We start from the raw sequence: 19,538 nt of genomic DNA, 5'->3' as shown, positions 1-19,538 counted from the left end.
ATTTCAATAATAAAAGAAAAAAGGTAAGGCTTCCATAGAATTCATTTAGCACGGCCTCACTTGCCCCAATAATTCTGTGCACATCTGCTTATACGTTCTCCCTCATGCAATCCTACAAACTAGTTCTGGCATCATCATTCGCAGCCTCATAACTGCAAGTGAAGCAGGAGTGACCAACTCCAAAGCCCAACTTTGCAGTTCCTCGGTGCTTCTTTCTCCAATACCAGGCCTCACTGAAGAACACGCGGCTGAGTAAGTGTGGAGCTTTAATTTCCCAACTGTGGCAGAACTGTGGCAGAGAGCTTATTCAGCATGCATAATGTCCTAGGCTCAATTCCAAACGCTGAAAAGGGAGTGGGACACACTCTCATAATCAGTATAGAATATACGCCAGGGATTGGCTGGTTTGATAAAATATGTTTCTAAGCCCCACTCCCAAATTTTCTGTTTCTAAAGGCAAAATTTATAGCCTGGCCAGGTTCCCTGTAACCCTAGGAATTCAGAAGGCTAACACAGTGATGTCCCCAATTCAAAAACAGTCTGAAAAACATGTGACCTTACCTCCAAAAAAAAAAGGTTGAGGGCAGGAGGTAGATAGATATATAATCCAAAAGGTCACTGGATTGAGTTTTATCTTTGTAGTAAATTCTGGGAGCTGCTGTAATTGGTCCAGAGCACACACAATGAAAAACACTGGTCTACAAGGCCCAACATCTTCCCATCATATTGATAATCTCACTTACTAGCTATCTAGCCTTGCCTACCTTTTGAACAGTTCTGTTGAAGAGTGTGTAACAACAAGCCAGGCAGTGGTGGCACACGCCTTTAGTTCCGGCACTTGGGAGGCAAAAGCATTTGAGTCTTTGTGAGTTCAAAGCTAGCCTGGTCTACAGAGTGAGTAAGATCCAGAACAGTCAGGGTTACACAGAGAAACCCTGTGTGTGTGTGTGTGTGTGTGTGTGTGTGTGTGTGTGTGTGTGTGTGTGTGTGTTGGGGTGGGGATGCAGCATTCTAGAAGAGGATAGATAAGACATGAAATGGTCAAGAATTTGGGCTAGCCTGGGTTACATGACCCTCTTTCTCAAAGTAAAGTATGAACATCCACATCCACCCTGGCCTAACACTCCTGATCCTGTCAACTCTTTCCACCCCTTACACACTACATGCTACTTATTGAGAGTGTTCTTTTTTCTTTCCTTTTCTTTCTCTTTTAAACAAACTCTTAATATGCAGCCCAGACTAGAATTCACTATGAAACCCAGGCTAGCCTGGAACTCTCAATCTTCTTGCTTCAACCTTATGTTTAGTTTTATTTTATTATTTATTTATTTGTTTGTTTATTTATTTTTTTATTTGGTTTTTCACATGGTTTCTCTCTGTAGCCCTGGTTGTCCTGGAACTCTCTTGCTGTAGGCCAGGCTAGCCTTGATATGCTGGCCTCTGTTGGACAAAGGACATGCACCACCACTGAGCTAAGTTTAATTTTTAATATCTATCTCTCTCCACTTAAAAGAGCTCCGCAAGAGAATTTCACTCACTAACATGCCTTTTGTGCCTCAAATAGTGATTACAAGCTCTACAAAATTCTACAAATAAAAGCTAAATGAGGGAATGAAAATCAAATAAAGACCAATCTGTTGTTCACATCCATGTGCTGGGGCCTAAGCTTGGGTTTTGTGCATGCTAAGCAAGAGCTCTTCTAGTAACACCTCCCAGCCCAACTTGAGGTCTTCTAGACAATCACTGCCTACAAGATACTCTAAATTAAAACACATCTGTGATGGTTTGAATGAGAGACATTTGAATAGGTCCCAGATGGTGATTGTTTGGAGAAAATGAGGGGTTATGGCCTTCTTGGAGGATGTGTGTCACTGGGGCAGACTCTGAGGATCCAAAAGCCTCACATCATTTCTAGTTAGCTCTCTCCCTTCTTGTGTGTAGTTCAAAATGTGAGCTCTTAGCTGCTACCTCAAATCCATCCCATCATCATGGGCTAATCTCCTGGAACTATAAGCCCCAAATAAGCGCCTTTTCAGTCAGCTGCCTTGGCCGTCTTCATTATCACCACTGCCTGCAGTTTCTGATTAATATGTCTAACGCCTCGGAATACTATAAACGCCTACCTCTCCCCACCCTCAAAGAGAGAGCAGGATTGTGTCCCACACAGCTTTGGAAGCCAGAGCCCCATCACTAAGCTGGCATTTCAGTACAAATGTGTGTGACAGAGAATTTTAGAGACAAGAACATGTTTCTAAATCTTCTGTGTGAACTCGGCTAGCTTAAATTTGCTGCACTGTCCTTTCCTGACCTCGACACGAGGATGGATGGCATCTGAACTTGTCAGTAAAGAATCACTGTTCATTTTCTATGATAACGAGGCTGGTAACTCCACTTTCTCGCTTCTCTGGGATCTACAGTGTACTTGTGAGCAGGATGGTCACCTGAGGCCAATACAAAAATTGTCCTTATGGAAAGTAACTGAGATGATGCCCTTGGCTAAATGCACCACACACTCATAACCAAGCAACGAAGCCAACCAAGCCAGATCAGTCAACCAACATAAAACACAAACACTCTTCTAGATAGTCACAGTGCACCACTTTTCAAAACCCAGAAATGCAAGGGAAAAAGTCTTCACACAAACATGAGAAATGGGGGGAAATGGACAATACCAGACTAAGCATCAAACACTATTTAGACATATAGGACCTTAGGGCTTAGCAAATTATTGTCAGTTCAGCAGATGATATCTCTACATATGTTGTATTTCTGCTATGGTCTCACTGTATCACCTCCAAAATAAGATGTTGTCAATGTGACAGTATTAAGTACTGGGACCATTACCGGGTGATTAAGAGTCCCAGTTCTTTTTTTTTTTTTTTTTTTTCCTTTTTTTTTTTTTTCAGAGCTGGGGACCGAACCCAGGGCCTTTTGCTTGCTAGGCAAGCGCTCTTCCCCTGAGCTAAATCCCCAACCCCAAGAGTCCCAGTTCTTAGAATAGGCAGGAGGATCAGAAGTTCAAGGTCATCATAGTAAAAGGTCAGCCTGTGCTATATGAGATTACCTTTTTTTTTTAACTTAAAAAAGAGGTAATTGGGCAAGGAGGACTACTCTCTTTAATAGGCTCAATGCCAAAATAAAAGAGGCTTTAGTTAGAGCTCATTTGTCCTTCTGCTACAAGCAGATACAAGAAAACTATGTCCAAGCCACTTTGAGCTGAGTCTCCCAAGCTACATGGCCGTGAGAAATGCATGTGTGCACTTTATAGTATTCTCTTAAAGCAGTGGCACCAATAAGCACAGCAAATTCCAAAGGATGGGTGGGTGGGTGGGTGGATGGATGGAGATAGATATATATACTCTTTCTCAGCAAGAAACTGGACAGGGCTGGGGATGACCTGCATGGGTAGGAGTGATGGCCTGGTAGATGCAAGGCTCTGAGTTCAATCCCTAACAGGGACATGGAAGTGAAGAGAGGTGACTGAGTCAATAGAACTGGCTAAATAGAATCATTAAAGACACAACCAGGCCTTGTGGGTTATGCCTGTAATCACAGCACACTGCATCCAACGCAAGAGAAAAGAAGAGAGTATAGTCTGGGCTATGTAGCAAGATAAATACATTCATCTCTTTAATATATAAATCATGAAATAACCAAACTCCAAAACAAAATGTTCCTCTCACCAATAGTCAGTGTAAAGTTTGACTCTGGACTTTCAGACTTTTAAGAATTCAAGAACTTTAACCACAGTCCTTGCTATTCTCTCTGACAGACCTCTCTCTCACATCCACTACTCAGCACTTAGGAAAATTTAAAGTTTGGCTTATTACATTCCAAAAGGTTAAATACTATGCCTTACATCAGAAAACCAGTTAAGATCTGAAAAGAAGCTGCTGTCTCTCCATAATAACACAGGAAACCATCATTACACACTTAACTATATGATCCAAGTCTTCCAGCAAAGGGAAGAGCTCTACCTACCTGACTCTAGGTCAAGAGAAATTTCTAATATAGCTCTGTAACATTTGAAGTTGTGTAATGATCAGGATTTTATAATCAGGGAAAATTAAACTTCTTAAAACATTTACTTGTGTGTGAGTCATAGAACAAATAACTTTTGAGGATCAATTCTTTCCCTACACGTGTGGATCCCTTGACACCAGGCTTGGCAGCAAACACCTTTCCTTGCTGAGCCATCTCACTGGCTCAGAAAATGTTTAAACTTTCTAATGATCAAATCAAATAAAAGTAGAAAAAGTAAGGGAAAAGACACTTTCCTAAAATTAAATCTCTAGGTTTTTTTTTTTCAATAATATAACAAAATTACTCCTAGCTACATATCTAGGCTAAGCCAATGTTATAAGTCATCATTGATAAATTACAAAACAAGGGGCTGGAGAGATGGCTTTATGATTAAGAGCACTGGCTGCTCCTCCAGAGGACCTAGGTTCCATTCCCAGTTTCTGCATGGCATTTATATCCATCCATAACTCCAGTTCTAAGACACCTAGCATCTTCCTTTGGTCTCCAAGAACACCATGTGTTCATGTGTACATGTGTAGTACATAAATGCAGACAAAACATTCATACACATAAAATAATAATAAATCTCAAGGTTTTTTTACAATTACAAAGAAACAAAAAAGCATCAGAGATGATACTCTGATTTCAAGAAGAATGAATTCAAGACCTGATAGATGGCTCGGTGGTTAAGAGCACTTGAAAAGGATTGGGTTCAGTTCCTAGCATCCACACCAGGCACACAACTACCTACGCTCCAGTTCCAGAGAACTGAATGCCCTCTTCTGGCTTAGTGGGCATGGCATACATGTACACATGAGCAAGCAGGCACACACAGAGATAGATGAGCAGGCAGACAGACAGACATAAAACTAAACATTTTCTTCTTTCTTTTTTTTTGGGGGGGGGTACTTTTTGTGAACAAAGCTGTTTCCCTGATTGCTCTTTTCGGTATATTTGTCATTCATATAGGACGGCTGTTGTTTCTTCTAATGTTGTGAGCCTGTATGTCTGCACAGTGCCTCAGCCCAAAAGGCATCACATCACCTGGGCCTGGAGTTAGAGCTGGTTGTAAGCTGCCGTGTGAGTGCTGTGGATAGAACATGAGTCCTCTTAAAGAGCAGTCAGCGCTCTTAACCACTGAGCCATTGTTCCATCCCAATAGAACCAATTCTCTAGACAGTCCTGAAATGGAAGCCTAATATATAATAAAAAAAAAAGTGTAATTTTCTACTGATTAATTTAGCTTACTATCTTATGAATGCTGGCCTTGAATATTATTTCTAAGTCATTTTTTCCTGTTTCTCTGACTTAAAAATCCTCAAAGTTTCTTGGTTATTTCCCATATCGTTTCAAGACCACACAAATCACAAGCAAACCCCTGACCACCAACGCAGAAGACAGAACTGCATACTACACCAAAGAACTTCTGAGGTTAGCAGATGCAAATCCTGTTCTTTCTTCTTCAAAGAAAACAGACCGCATGCAAAGTGTCTGAAACATCCTGCAGCACAGAGACACTCCGGGGAGGAGAAAACACAACCTTCTTAGAACCAAAGTCCTACTCACTTTTTGATCTAAGATTTCCAGAACTGATAAAAGAAGGGAGAGAATAAAAACCAATAGCCAACTTTCTCAATTGTATATAAGGAAACAAGCCATCTGTCTGATCTCCTGACACTGCACCTCTACTCAAGTATTAACTAGAGACTGAACCACAAAAGAGCCCACATGTCACGTCATGCCAAACTGTTATTCAAATCACTAGTCAGATGCCCCTTAATTAAAAAATAAAGTCATATCAATAATGAGACAGCAGAGACCTGGATTCTAACATTTTGTTATATTTTGTTTGAAACAGAGTTTCTTTGTATAGCCTTGGCTATCCTAGAACTCTCTTATCTAGACCAGGCTGGCCTTGATTCACAGAGATCAACCTGCCAAGTGCTGAGATCAAAGGCATGTGCCACCACTACCACCCAACTAACAATTCTTTTTTTAACTTTTGATAACACTGAACAGAAGATTTTATTTCAAGTGAAATCGAATAAAAATGGTTTAAAAGTACACTGCAAAACTCTAAGATCATTTAGAAATATTAACCATTACCATCTAGCAAAAGTGGTGAATCATCTCTGACTTCTAGCTCTTGATATTTTGTTTGCTTCTATGACCAATATACACGGATGCATGATCATGTTTTACACAGTGGGAAGGTTAGAATCCAAAGTATGCTAAATGACAGCAACCTCCACAGACCTTCTCACTGCTTATGCCGCTCAACATTTTGGACTAAAGCAGCTTGTTCCATCTACACAGTAGACCAGATGAACTAGCAATTTTCTGTTTGTTTGTTTGTTTGTTTGTTTTGAGGCACAGTCTCTTTATGTAGCCCTGACTGGTCTGGAACTCACTATGTAGACCAGGCTATCTTGAACTCATAGATCTGTCTTCCTTTGCCTCAGGTGTACATCCCTATCCTGGCCTAGCAACATTCTGATCTGACTACAGTGATCATCTTCATTGACTGAATTTAGAATCATCTATGACACAAAGATATGCATGTCTTCAAGGATGTTTCCAAGGAGGATTACCTAAGGTGGGGAGACCAACCCAAAACGCAGTTAGAACCATCCCTCAGCTAGAGTTCAAGATTAATTTTAAAGAATGGAGAATGTGAGCTGGATAACAGCACCATCTCTTCTTCCTGCAGATTAAGTGGCCAGCGGCCTCATGCTTCCACCATAATCATTTCCCTGTCGTGATGGATCATGCCCAACTATGAGCCAAAGCAAACTCTTCTTCCTTAAGTGACACACCCTCTTACTGTCCACCATGCCAGAATCCTGTGCCCCACATACTCATACTGCAAGCTAAAATCAACAACTGGCTGGGCACAGTAGTACACACATGCCTTTCTTGAGAAATTATAATAAATTAACCACTGAGCCAACAAGATAGCTCGGCATATAAAGGCACTTGCTGCCAATTATGATGACCTGAATTTGATTCCTGGAACCTATAAGGCAAGAGAACCAACTCCCAAAAGCTGTCTTCTGATTTCCACATACATTCTGAGATATATGTAACCTATACACACAAAAATAAATGCAATAAAAAATTTAAAGCCAACACTCACAAAATACCTGGAATATAGACATGCTACTAATAGCTACCTCACTCAATAACTTTGAAGAAGTAAACTAAATTACTAAACTTACTAAAATTACTAAATTTTTAGATTTAGTAATGACAAAATTTCACCACTGAATTCCACAAGAGGTCACCAGCTTCTGAAAGCAGGCAAGCCTTTCACACTGTTCCATACCAGCAGGAATCTAAAACAGAGTACAGGGTCCCTTCTTTGACCCTAAGTTCCTCAGAGATGACATACTCATCTGACAATAATCATAGGAACAGCACGGTCGAAGGACTAAGCAAAGCCCAACTACACCTTCTACCAGACTTAGCCAAAGAGTAAGTTTCTAAAAGGAAATAGACCTGGAAAAGGATTTTAGGAAAAGAAACTATTTTCAACCTAGCAAGGAAGGGAGGGAGGGAGAGAGAAAGGAAGGGAGGACTGAACAGAATATAGGAGAAAGTGGTTTAAGCACCAAACATTGACTCAGGATCTCCTCCTAAGAGGAGCAGAACCCAAAGTCATTAAAGTAAAACCCACTCACTTTCCAAGTGATCCTTACCACCTGAGGAAGTCAAAATCAAGGACTCTACCAAGTCAATCTCTCCAAACAAATTCTGTGTGTTTGAAATTGCCTTGGGATGTTTCTTCATTATTTCCTGAATTTCAGCCACTTTTAGACTCTTTACTCATTCTACCTTACAAAAGAAACACATGATCTTATTTTGGAAGTATCCCCCTATTACAGACAGGAGCCTTGACTTCAGACAGTCAGAAGCTAGAGGTAAGCCATAAGGATAGGACTTTCCTGTAGCTAGTAAGCTAGGCTTCAGGACAGAGACACAGAAATGATTATAAGAGAATTGATCTGGAACCCACCAGAAGAAGATAGATAGAGGTAGAGGAAGATCAAAGTACATTTCATTCAATCAACTCCAGATTTGAAGAAACTCTCACCAAACATGTTACGTGGTCCTGTTTCTGGGGATTGAACTCAGGATTTCATGTATGCTAGACAAGCATTCTACCACTAATTCACACACCCAGCCAATTCATCAAGATTCTGGGAAGTGGGGAGGGGTAGAGAGTGGGGATGGAGGGGGCTGCTCTCTCCATAGTTCAGGCTGAGCTGGAACATGGGATGCACTTGCTGCCTCCACCTCCAGCGATGAGATTATAAGCACGGACTGCCACTCACCTCTCAAGCTTCATCTCTATAAAATGAGAGACGGTCTATTTTAAATAACATATCCTTCTTTAGCAGTCAGAAATCAAAGAATCAAAACCCACAACACACAGGCAGGACGGATATCTATGACCAAAAGACGTTCAGCCAGTTCAGGTGGTCATACTGTAATCCTGGCACTCAGGAGGCCGAAGCAGGAGGATCACTATAAATTCAAGGCCAACATGGACTACATATTAAGTCCCAAGATAATCTGTCTGTGCTACAGAGTAAAACTCTGTCTCAAACAAAGTAAAACAAAACAGAAAGACTGTATTGTTGGGAAGCCCTGGATGCTGGTAGAAGTATTAACTGGTAGTGTAATTCTGAAAAACAAACTAGCAAGCAGATGCTCAAAAGGTTAAACAAAGTTTCCATATGACCTAGCAATTTTATCCCTAGGTACTCAAGCCAAGGGAAACAGAACCATATGCCCACCAAAAACCATGTATGCAAATCACATCAACATTATTCACAATAATTAAAAAGTGGGAGCAACTTAAGTATTAGTCAAATGATACTAAGTTTTATGTCACAGAGTATTAATCAGCCACAAACAAAAACAAGAGTCAGGTATGAGAGTACACATCTAACTGGAGCAGGTAGAGGCAGAAGGGTCAAAGTCTCAAGGCTAGCCTGGGCTACCATGAGCCACTATCTCAACTAGGAAACAAAAAATAAATAAAAATCTGAGCTTGAATAAAAGGCTATACTGTCTGCTGCTATCCCATCATACAAATATCTTACTTCTCCCATCCCCATTAAACTACTATAAGGTGTAAAATACCACTTAAGCAGTGGAAAAAAACAAATGAACTGTGGCACAGGAAACAAATACTCTCTACCTTCCTCTAGACCTCATCTGTAAAATCAGAGGTTTATATGATCTCTAAGAATGCTTCCCTGTCTGACATTCCATGGCCTTTAAAATTCCTATTTTATTTGGTGCAGTGGCATACATATAAATCCTAGTTTAAGGCTAGCCTGAGCTATCTGCTTAACGAGTCACAAGCCAGCCTTGCCTACATGGGAAGTTCTCACCTTCAAAAATAAAAGAAATTTTAATCTCACTGCTTGGTACATCTAAACATTATGACCTGACCAGTCCTTTGCTCTGGATTTTCTAGACAGAATTTTCTCACTCTTCAAAAGGTGACATTCTGAGATGATTTCAGTGTATTCTTTAAAGGTGGAGCCTTTCTTCTCAAGTGACTACCAGCAATCTTTCAGCCCACACTCACCTCTTGGTCAGAACAACTATTTACTGCATCTTAGACTTCTATGACTTCACCATGTCAGCACAGAAAGGCTGTAAACAGTTTTTTTTTTTTTCTCCCCTAATTCTAATTTTTACTTTCTGCTTTTTTAAAAACACAGTCTCACTAAGCAGGCTGGTCTGGAATTTACACTCACCTGTCCCTACCTTCCAGATGATGAAATTATTTAGAAGTATTTTTTATTTTGGATTCTTGTGGGTGTCATATAGCCCAGTATAAACAAGTCTAGCTAAGTAGACCAGGATGACCCTAACCTTCTAGCCCTCCTGCACCTTGAGCCTCCCGGGGCTGGAGTAGACCACCATCCAAGCCTGTCAAAGCATCTTCGATTTGCTTTTTCTGAATACAGCTTGTTTTGTTTGTCTGAGTATTCAGGAACTGCCAGAGAAACACAATTTAGTTGGAGAAAAGAACACAGGTTCCTCTCAGAAGAATCAGAGTGCAACTCCTAACTTCATATAGTTTCATGGACTATGACATCACCAATTTGGGAGCAATCGGGCAGGCTAAGGAGAGAAAATTCACCCTAGAGAGTTTCTACATGGACTGCACAGTTATTTTTATTCTGTTGTGTTGTCCTCTGAACCCCCACCTCCACCCCACCCCCACCCCTGTCATCCAGATTCCCCAATCAACCCACCAGAAATGAAAAGAAGGATGAAAAAAAAAAAAATCCCTCAATCACTGTCTGTTCTAACAAAGGCAAGCCAGCTATTGGATACATGGCATTACACTACTATAACTAAACTTTAAAAATACACAAAATGCCTTTCTTACACATTCTACAACTCATCCCCCTTCTTTATTCTACCAATATGCTTGTACAGGGATATAATTTTAGCTTGCTGAGAAACCAGATAATTAATAGATATTCATTAAAAGAGAATAACATTTCTTTTTTGGTCAAAGATCCCAGTTCTCTGTAAGGCCTCTTTAGATACTGTGCTGGTTTTCTAATTTGCCCTAGGCACAGCCAATAGCAAAGCAGGTCTGTCCATTCTAACCCAAACACTCCCTAGTTTCCTTCCTTCCTTTGTTTTGTTTTTTTGTTTTTTTTTTTTCCTTTCTTTTTTTTAAAGCTGAGAATGACCTTGAACTCCAGATTCTCTGGCTTCTGAAACAGGGATCTCACAGGCTTACACCACTCTTAAGGCTATCTTTACTTTCTAAGACCAAACAGCTACCCAATTTAACAGACATTCAATAAAGTACACCATAAAAACAAGCTTGTTCTACCTTTGAGCTTCTTCTTTCATCTAGAAAAACTATTATCTTTAACCCTTCTCACATGTTAGTTTGCTTTTCTTTCTTCTTTTTGGCCAGGGTCTCACTATGAAGCCCAGTTTGGCCTTAAACTTGTGGCAACCCTCCTGCCTCTGCCTCCCAAATGCTGGGATCACAGATGTGCAGCAGTGGCCATGTCACTGTTTTCTAAAGACCTCCAGAGAGGCTACTGTGGTACAGCATGTCACCAAAGAAGCACTGGGCCAAGAGTCAAGAAATATAAGCCCGACTGTCCTCCCAGGCCTCATTCCCTCTCAGATTCTATCTAGCACCAAAACCTAGAATGGAATTCCAACAACTACATCATCCACAATTCTGAAGTTAATACACATGAAGCAGATGACAACATCCGTCTAGACTTTGAGAGACGACATAAAAAGGTGAGCTTGGAATACTAAAGCCAGAACAACAAAAGGCTTAGCTAGTATCAATCCATTACTACTTCAGGGTGTTTTATAAGGCATCAGTTTCTCATATTTGTACAAGAAAATGCAGTTTTGTCATCTGAAGTGTGTACTTTATTTTTTCCTCCTAAGAAATACTGGAATTTGCCAGGCAGTGGTGGTGCACTCTTTTAATTCCAGGACCCAAGAAGCAAAGGCAGGCAAATCTCTGAGTTTGAGGCCAGCCCGGGATACAGATGTGTTTTAACACAGCTAGGGCTACACAGAGAAATCCGTCTGGGGGGGGGGTGGGGGGGGGGGGAGGATAGGAAGAGGAGAAAAGGAGAAAGAGGCGGAGGAGGAGGAGGAAGAGAAACAAAGTGGAGGTTTTTCTGGTAACAAAAGAAATATACAAAACTGGATGATCACTTTCAATAGAGAAACTGTACAGTGTCCAGTGACCACATCGTGACAGAAAAGAGGAGAGGAGTTTCCCTCATCAAATCAGCATGACATAACTTTAAAGTCTAACACTACAGCCTCCACCCACTGAAACTTGCTTACTGGCCACCCAAAAACTTTTCAAAACTGTTGCAACTCCAATGCGGGCGCGCAGGAATTCACCGGGGTTTTTATAATTCTTACACCTTCAAGCAATGGGTGCCAAATCTCATCAGGGCCTCACTGTCACTCCCCCATCACTTCCTCTTCGAAAGATAACTTGAGAGGCATCACAACACAGCATAACCTGTCCAACTGGGACGTTGCCTTCATTCACAAATGACCCTGGCTTGGTAAAGGACATTAACTTTCAAAAGAAAAAAAGGCTTTGCCCGGGGTACAAGTTCTTTTCTAGCGCCAAGGGAGAAGCCATTCTTGGTGTAACCCAGTTCAATTTGTCACTTCATGTCCGATCCAGAGGGAGGAAAAGCCCGGGGCCTGGCTTGCTCAGGAGTGAGTTATAACGGTTTTGAGGAACTGGTCGCACCAGCTTCTTGGGCTGAGGCCAAATAAACTCATCAAGTTTTTGTTTTGCTCTTTTGAAAAGTCTGGGTGGGACAAACTCTCACTAGGACGTGGGCTAACTTCTTCTCCCCCAAAAGGGTGCTAGAAGGCAAGCACCCCTTCATTGTGGACCAAGCCACTCGACCTCCTGAGCGCACACAGCGTCCGCGTCTCCCCAGGTTGCCAACGCGGTGACCACCGCGCGGGGACAGCAGGCCCGCGGGTCCCGCGTCCCGTCCCCTCGCCCGACCCTCACCGGGTTCCCGGGACAAAGCAGGGCCCACGGGCTCCGGCCCGGGTTCGGCGCGCACTCACCCGACAGCTCGTCCGGCTCCAACCCGGTCTCGGTGTCCAGCCCGCAGATGACAAAATAGTCGGCGAAGCGACTGGGCGCCGAGCCCCTCCGCCGCCGCCGCCGCTCATGGCGCCGGGCCGAGCGGGGCGAGCCGCGCGGAGCCGAGCCCCGCCCCCGGCCGCCCGCCCGCCCTCAGCCGCCGCTCCCTCCGCCGCCGCTACCGAGGCTCCGGCCGCTGCCCCCGGGCCTCGCCGGGTCCTAGCGGCCGCCGCTGCCGTGCTGGGGCAGGGGGGCGCCAGGCCACCCCGCGCCGCATCCTGGACGCTGTCCTAAGCACCGCAGCCGGAGCAAGCTAGAGGAAGGGCGGAGAGCGGCCGCCCGCCCCACCGCGGCCCCCCACCCGCCGCCACCGCGTGCGCACGCGCAGTCGGGGAGGGGCGGGCTCCGGGCGCAAAGGATGACGTGATGCTCTTTGGGCCCCGGGGGCCTGGGCTTCCAGAGCAGTCACCACAGAGTGGCCAGTGGTCAGCTGCTGGGATCCCGCGACTGCTACCGCCTCCACGCGGTTGCGACGCCCTTTAGAGAAATCGGGTGCGGTGTGCGGAAAGAGGAGACCATGGTGGTAGAGCTGACACCTGGCTCGTGCTGGCCGCGTCACCAGCAAAGAGCTGCACAACTGAACTATGAAGCCCCCGGGATCCTGCTCCTATACTGTCACCACAGAGAAGCTTCTCCTTGTCACCACTCCTCAGCGTCAGCTTTCCCCAATAGATCTGAGGAAACTGTTCTTTGGAGAGTCAGCCTATCTTATATTTACCTTTAATTTGCAGATAGGGAAACTGAGGCTCAAAGAAATGCAAGAGACAAAACCTGTACTTGGATCCCGTGCCAGCTCACTGCCCCGCACCCCACAAGCAAACCTTCTTTCATGCACCAAACTCCCTGCCTTTCACGAAACCCCAGAGGCCTCCCTGCCCCGCCGTTTAGTTCTTTTCACGCTCTCAGAATTCTCTGTCCATCTATCCATCCTTCCTTCTTCCCTTTCTTCCTTCTAGTGAGACTTCCCTTGTAGGAGAAAAAGCGTGGCTGGGACAGAGTGAAACGTCCTGGTCCTTGTCTCTTGTCTAAAGTACAGACTTTCTGACTTCATTTTCTACAGAAGCTAGGCAGATGTGTCTTATTTATTTATTTATTTATTTATTTATTTATCTATTTAGGATAGATCTCACTTGTATCCCTGCCTGACCCAGAACTTCCTATGTACTTGTATTAACTTGTAACAATACTCTGACTTCTGCCTGCTCAGTGCTGGGCTTAAAGCCTTACATCATAACTACATAAAGACACACCAGGCTCAGGTGAATCTTTACTGTACCATCAGAAGCCAAGAAAGAGAAACTGTAGTGGCTACTAGCATGGTCTCTAGAAACAATCCCCTGGTTTGAATCCTTTTATAATGTCCAGTGTGATATTGTCAAGTTACTTATGTAATTTCCAGGTGCCGACAGTCATGATTTTTGTGAAAGCATAAAATAGAAACATGTATAGGTAAAGTGGTGAGTGCCAGACGATAGCAGGCACTCCACAAATATTATACATCACTGTTGTTACAGAATGCTGTGCTCAAGGTCTGCTCTGGCAGGCAGCCAGCTAAGAACTACAGAAGACAATTGGCTTCCCCAAGGGTTGAGCCCGGGCTCTCTCCTGGGTTCTGTCCCCAGTATTTCTCTTAAGTACTGATCCCTTCGGGAGGTTGGTTGAGAGGTCATGGCCAACATCACTGGAAACCATAGCATCTGCTCCCTGTATCTAACCTGAGCAGCTGGAAGAAATCAAGAGGACAAAGTAACCTTACAAAGTCCATCTGAAGTGATGCTACTTTATCCTACAGCTCCGGCTGCATGTGCAGGGGCTCAGAGAGCTTAACAGAGCAAGAGAAAGAAAGCCTCTTGGTGTCAGGTCATGGCAGGGAAGGCTTCTGGTGATCCAAGGGATCAAACATCTGCCCACAATAAAGAGTAGAAAAGTCAGACATTTAGGCAGCATCGTTCAGAAAAAGAGAGGGAGAGAAAGGTTGGGGCAAGAAAAGTTTCAAGTGCCAGGTAATGTGTATAGATCAAGTAAAATTAAAGGATCACTCAGATGAAGATATAGAAGAGACTTGGGAATTTTTCAATTAAAAATAGAGGAAAATGGGCTGGAGAGATGGCTCAGTGGTTAAGAGCACTGGCTGCTCTTTCAGAGGTCCTGAGTTCAATTCCCAGCAACCACATGGTGGCTCACAACCATCTGTAATGGGATCTGATGCCCTCTTCTGGTGTGTCTCAAAACAGCTACAGTGTAGCAACATGAAATAAATAAAATAAAATAAATAAATAAATAATTTTTAAAAAAAAATAGAGGAAAAAAAAAGTCAAACAGTGATAGTGCATGCCTTTAACACCAGCACTGGGGAGGCAGAGACAGGCAGATCTCTTTGAGTTCAAGGAAAGTTTAGTCAGAGTTCCAGCACAACCAGGGATACAAAGAGAAACTTTGTCTCAAAAAAAAAAAAAAGAAAAAGAAAAACAAACAAACAAACAAAAACAAAAAAAAACATGGGCTGGAGAGATGACTCAGTGGTAAAAACCACTGACTGCTCTTCCAGAGGTCCTGAGTTCAAATCTTAGCAACCACATGGTGGCTCACAACCATCTGTAATGGGATCTGATGCCCTCTTCTGGTGTGTCAGAAGACAGCTGCAGTGTACACATATATAAGAAAGAAAAAAAGAAAGAAAAAAAGAAAGAAAGAAAGAAAGAAAGAAAGAAAGAAGGAAAGGAAGGAAGGAAGGAAGAAAGAAAGAAAGAAAGAAAGAAAGAAAGAAAGAAAGAAAGAAAGAAAGAAAGAAAAAAAAGAAAGAAAGAGGGCTGGAGAGATGGCTCAGCGGTTAAGAGCACCGACTGCTCTTCCAAAGGTCCTGAGTTCAAATCCCAGCAACCACATGGTGGCTTACAACCACCTGTAATGAGATCTGACGCCCTCTTCTGGTGTGTCTGAACAGCTACAGTGTACTTATATATAATAAATAAATAAATCTTTTAAAAAAAAAGAAAGAAAGAAAGGAAAAGAAAACCAAAAAACCCAACCACCACAACAAAACAGTGTAAAAATAGAGAAAAAAAAAGAGAGACTAAATGTCCTCAGTTTAAAAGTCCTGAAAGTTTTATCTAGGCTTGCCAGCAGCTAGAAGACCTCTCTTATACTTTTTTTTTTTTTTTTTAGATTTTTATTTATTGTAAATGAGTACACTGTAGCTGCCTTCAGACACACCAGAAGAGGGCATCAGATTTCATAACAGAGGGTTGTGGGCCACCTTGTGGTTGCTGGGATTTGAACTCAGGACCTCAGAAAGAGCAGTCGGTGCTCTTAACCACTGAGCCATCTCTCCAGCCCGACCTCTCTTATACTAACTTGACCCATGAATCACCAGTTGAAAACAAATCCATGCCTATATTAATTTGCTCAGAGATCCAGAATACTCAACTGTAGTCTCCTTCCCAGCAGGAAATATGCTTGGCAGAATGATTGCTTCTTAGAGATTCGGAAGAAGTATAGGTCTGGACATTACTAGTTAGTGATTAAATATCTGCTCCACTCTTCCTAACTGTGTAGAAGAGGGACATGAGCTAACCTCTCCCAGCCAAGAGCAGCTCTTCTTGCCTCCCAACAGATTACAGTGCAGATTCAGAAATTAATTAAAGAATTAATGGAAAGGAATTTTAAATATTGAGAACTTTATATGCTTACTTTGTTTCGTTTGAGATAGGGTCTCTATATATAACCCAGGCTGACCTGGAATTGCCTAAGAGGCTTAGGCTGGCCTCCAACTTAAAATTTTCTTACCTCAGCCTCCCAACTGCTAGGATTATGGACACATGACAGATCCTATAGTATTCATGACTATAATATACTCTTTTTTTTCTTTTCTTTTTTCTTTTTTTCGGAGCTGGGGACCGAACCCAGGGCCTTGCGTACTCTTTTATACATTATTACATTTATTTATATCTGTGTGTGTGTGTGTGTGTGTGTGTGTGTGTGTGTGTATGTGTGTGTGTGTGTGTGTACATGCAACAGCACATATGTGGAAGTCAAGATTTAGGAGAATCCATTCTCTCCCTTGATGACATGGGTTCTCAGGGTAGAATCTCAGGGTTGGCAGCAAGCACCTTTGCTGACTGAGCCTTTTTATCAATCTAATATACAATGTTTTTCATAAACGCAACCGGGGGGGGTGCCCAATTCAGCATGAAGGATATTAGCAAGCAAGTGAATATGTGAGGGGAGATAATTACAGAAATGAGTGTGAAGCAGTGTATGTCTGGACTGTTCATGGAGCAGTAAGGAGGCTAGGGTGGCTTGAGAGGATTGGGATTGGGGAAACAACAGTAAGTGATGCTTGAAGTTCACTATAAAATCCACATCTCTCTTTCCACTGTGTGTAGAGCTGTCCCCAGATGACACGTGCCTTTCTGTTTTCCTTGGTTCCATGTGACTAGTCCTCACCAGTGGCAGGCTTATAGGAGTGCTCTTAGGCAGCTCCTAGATCAGAACAGTTAAGAAAGAAAAACTTAGGGCTGGAAAGATGGCTCAGAAGGTAAGAGCACTGGGTGCTCTTCTAAAGGACTTGGGTTTGGTTCCCAGCACTCACATGATGGCTAACAATCATCTGTAACCCAAGTTCTAGGCAATCTGACTCCCTCTTCTGGCTTCTACTGGCATTACACATGGAACCCACATAGAGGCAAAACAGTATACAAATAAAAATAACATAAACGTCCCTTAGTGTTAAGCGTTCACCTTTGAGCCCAGCACTGGAAGGAGAAAGTCAGACAAGTCTTCGTGAGTTTAAGGTCAGCCTGTTCTACACAGCAAATTCAAGACCAGGCAGAGATACAGGAGACCTGTCTTTAATAAATAAAAAAGATTTTTTTTTAAACTGTAAGAATGGTCTTTTTTTTTTTTATCCCCCACCCCAAGAATGGTCTTTTATTAGGGGAGGGTTCATTAATCCTTCTTGGCCACCGCCTTCCTCATGGCTTCCATCACATTGTTCAGCTCCTCCCGCTTTCTCTTGGCACCAATATGCCTGCCCATCTGTGAGCAACTCCATGGCGCGCTGCTTGGTGAGGCGCTTCTGCTCTCCGATTGCGGCCAGACAGGAAGCAATAAGTTTGTTTTTAAATTATTTATTTATTTATGTCCATTGGTGGGATTTTCTTCTGTATATCTGTGTGAGAGTGTAGGATCCCCTGGAACTGGAGATACAGACAGCCGTGAGCTGCCATGTGGGTGCTGAGAATTGAACCCAGGTCCTATGAAACAGCAACCACTGAGCCATCTGTCCAGGCTCATGATCATTAATTTTTAATGCCAATATAGGAAATGTAGCTAAGTAATGATCATGACTTTATATATTTGATAGACAGTTTCGCACTCTCGCGCTCTCACCTTAACTCTCATCTTTTCTAGAGATAAAAAAGAACAGCAGAGTTACACGCTGCAAGAGAGCCTCTACAGTAGAAGAGAGGAAGAAAGTGAGCACAATAGTTCAGCTCAAGAGCAGAGGGAGCATGAACTGGCAGGAAAGGTCTACAGATTCACTCAGAGCTAAACACTGCTTTTCCAGCCAAAATGAAGTAACATCTTTTGCATCAAAATCAGCTGTATACTTACATATTTGCATCGTAGAAAGGCTTCTAACAACAAAAACTGGAAATAACTCAAATTACTCAGCTACATAGGATAGGTTAAAAAAAATCTAGTTTATTGGGCTGGAGAGAGGATATTGATGATGATGATGATGATGATGATGATGATGATGATGATCCTCAAAATATAGAAGACACAGAACATATTTCAGCAAAATTCAAGATTTTTGGGAAAATATCCTGAAAATAGAAAAGACGTAGAAAATTACTTCAGGGGCTGGAGAGATGGCTCAGCCGTTAAAGGCTAGGCTCACAACCAAAAATATAAGAAAATTATTTCAGAAAAAATTTGAAGTTTTTTTTAAAAAATCGTAAATATATTAAAGACACAGAAAATATTGAAGGAAAAATATAAAGTTTTTTCGAGGGGTTGGGGATTTAGCTCAGTGGTAGAGCGCTTGCCTAGGAAGCATAAGGCCCAGGTTCGGGTCCCCAGCTCAAAAAAAAAGAACCAAAAAAAAAAAAAAAAAATTTTTGCGAAAAAAAATTCTGAAAATAGAAAAGACAATGAAAATATTTCTGGAAAAAATATTGATGATATTTTGCAATATCAATATCAATTATTGGTTAAGAGCACTGACTGCTCTTCCAGAGGTCCTGAGTTCAAATCTCAGCAACCACATGGTGGCTCACAACCATCTGTAATTAGATCAGATGCTCTCTTCTGTGTGTCTGAAGACAGCTACAGTGTAAATAATAAATAAATAAATAAATAAATAAATAGATAGATAGATAAATAGATAAATAAATAAATAAATAAACCTGTTAAAAAACTCTAGTTTATGAAAACACAGGGGTCCTGGAGAGATGGCTCAGCGGTTAAGATCACTGATTGTTCTTACAGAGGTCCTGAGTTCAATTCCCAGCAACCACATGGTGGCTCACAACCATCTGTAATGGGATCTGATGCCCTCTTCTGGTGTGTCTGAAGACAGCTACAGTGTAGTCATATATATATATATATATGTATATGTATATGTGTATATATATATGCATATGTATATGTGTATATATATATGTATATGTATATGTGTGTATATATATATTCTTTAAAAAAAGAAAGAAAACACATGAATATTATACAGCTAGAAAACAAGCAAGAAGAAATTTAAGAAGGGAAAGAGATTTACATATGTACTAATGTGGAACATATCAATACA

General features: G+C 42.2%; 1 protein-coding gene across 1 annotated transcript in view; it reads right to left on the bottom strand.

Annotated features, from left to right (window-relative positions):
- The window catches only part of Dennd5a (DENN domain containing 5A), a 67,637-nt gene extending 54,881 nt beyond the window's left edge, over nt 1-12,756 (bottom strand). The window contains 2 exon segments of the mRNA XM_032892923.1: nt 12,649-12,735; nt 12,738-12,756. Coding sequence (XP_032748814.1) covers nt 12,649-12,735; nt 12,738-12,756 — 106 coding nt within the window.
- Nucleotides 12,757-19,538: the final 6,782 nt, after the last annotated feature.

This window comes from Rattus rattus, chromosome 2 (genome assembly GCF_011064425.1).
Source record: "Rattus rattus isolate New Zealand chromosome 2, Rrattus_CSIRO_v1, whole genome shotgun sequence".
In the NCBI taxonomy this organism is placed as follows: Eukaryota; Metazoa; Chordata; class Mammalia; order Rodentia; family Muridae; genus Rattus; species Rattus rattus.
This window is presented reverse-complemented; position numbering and strand designations above follow the sequence as displayed.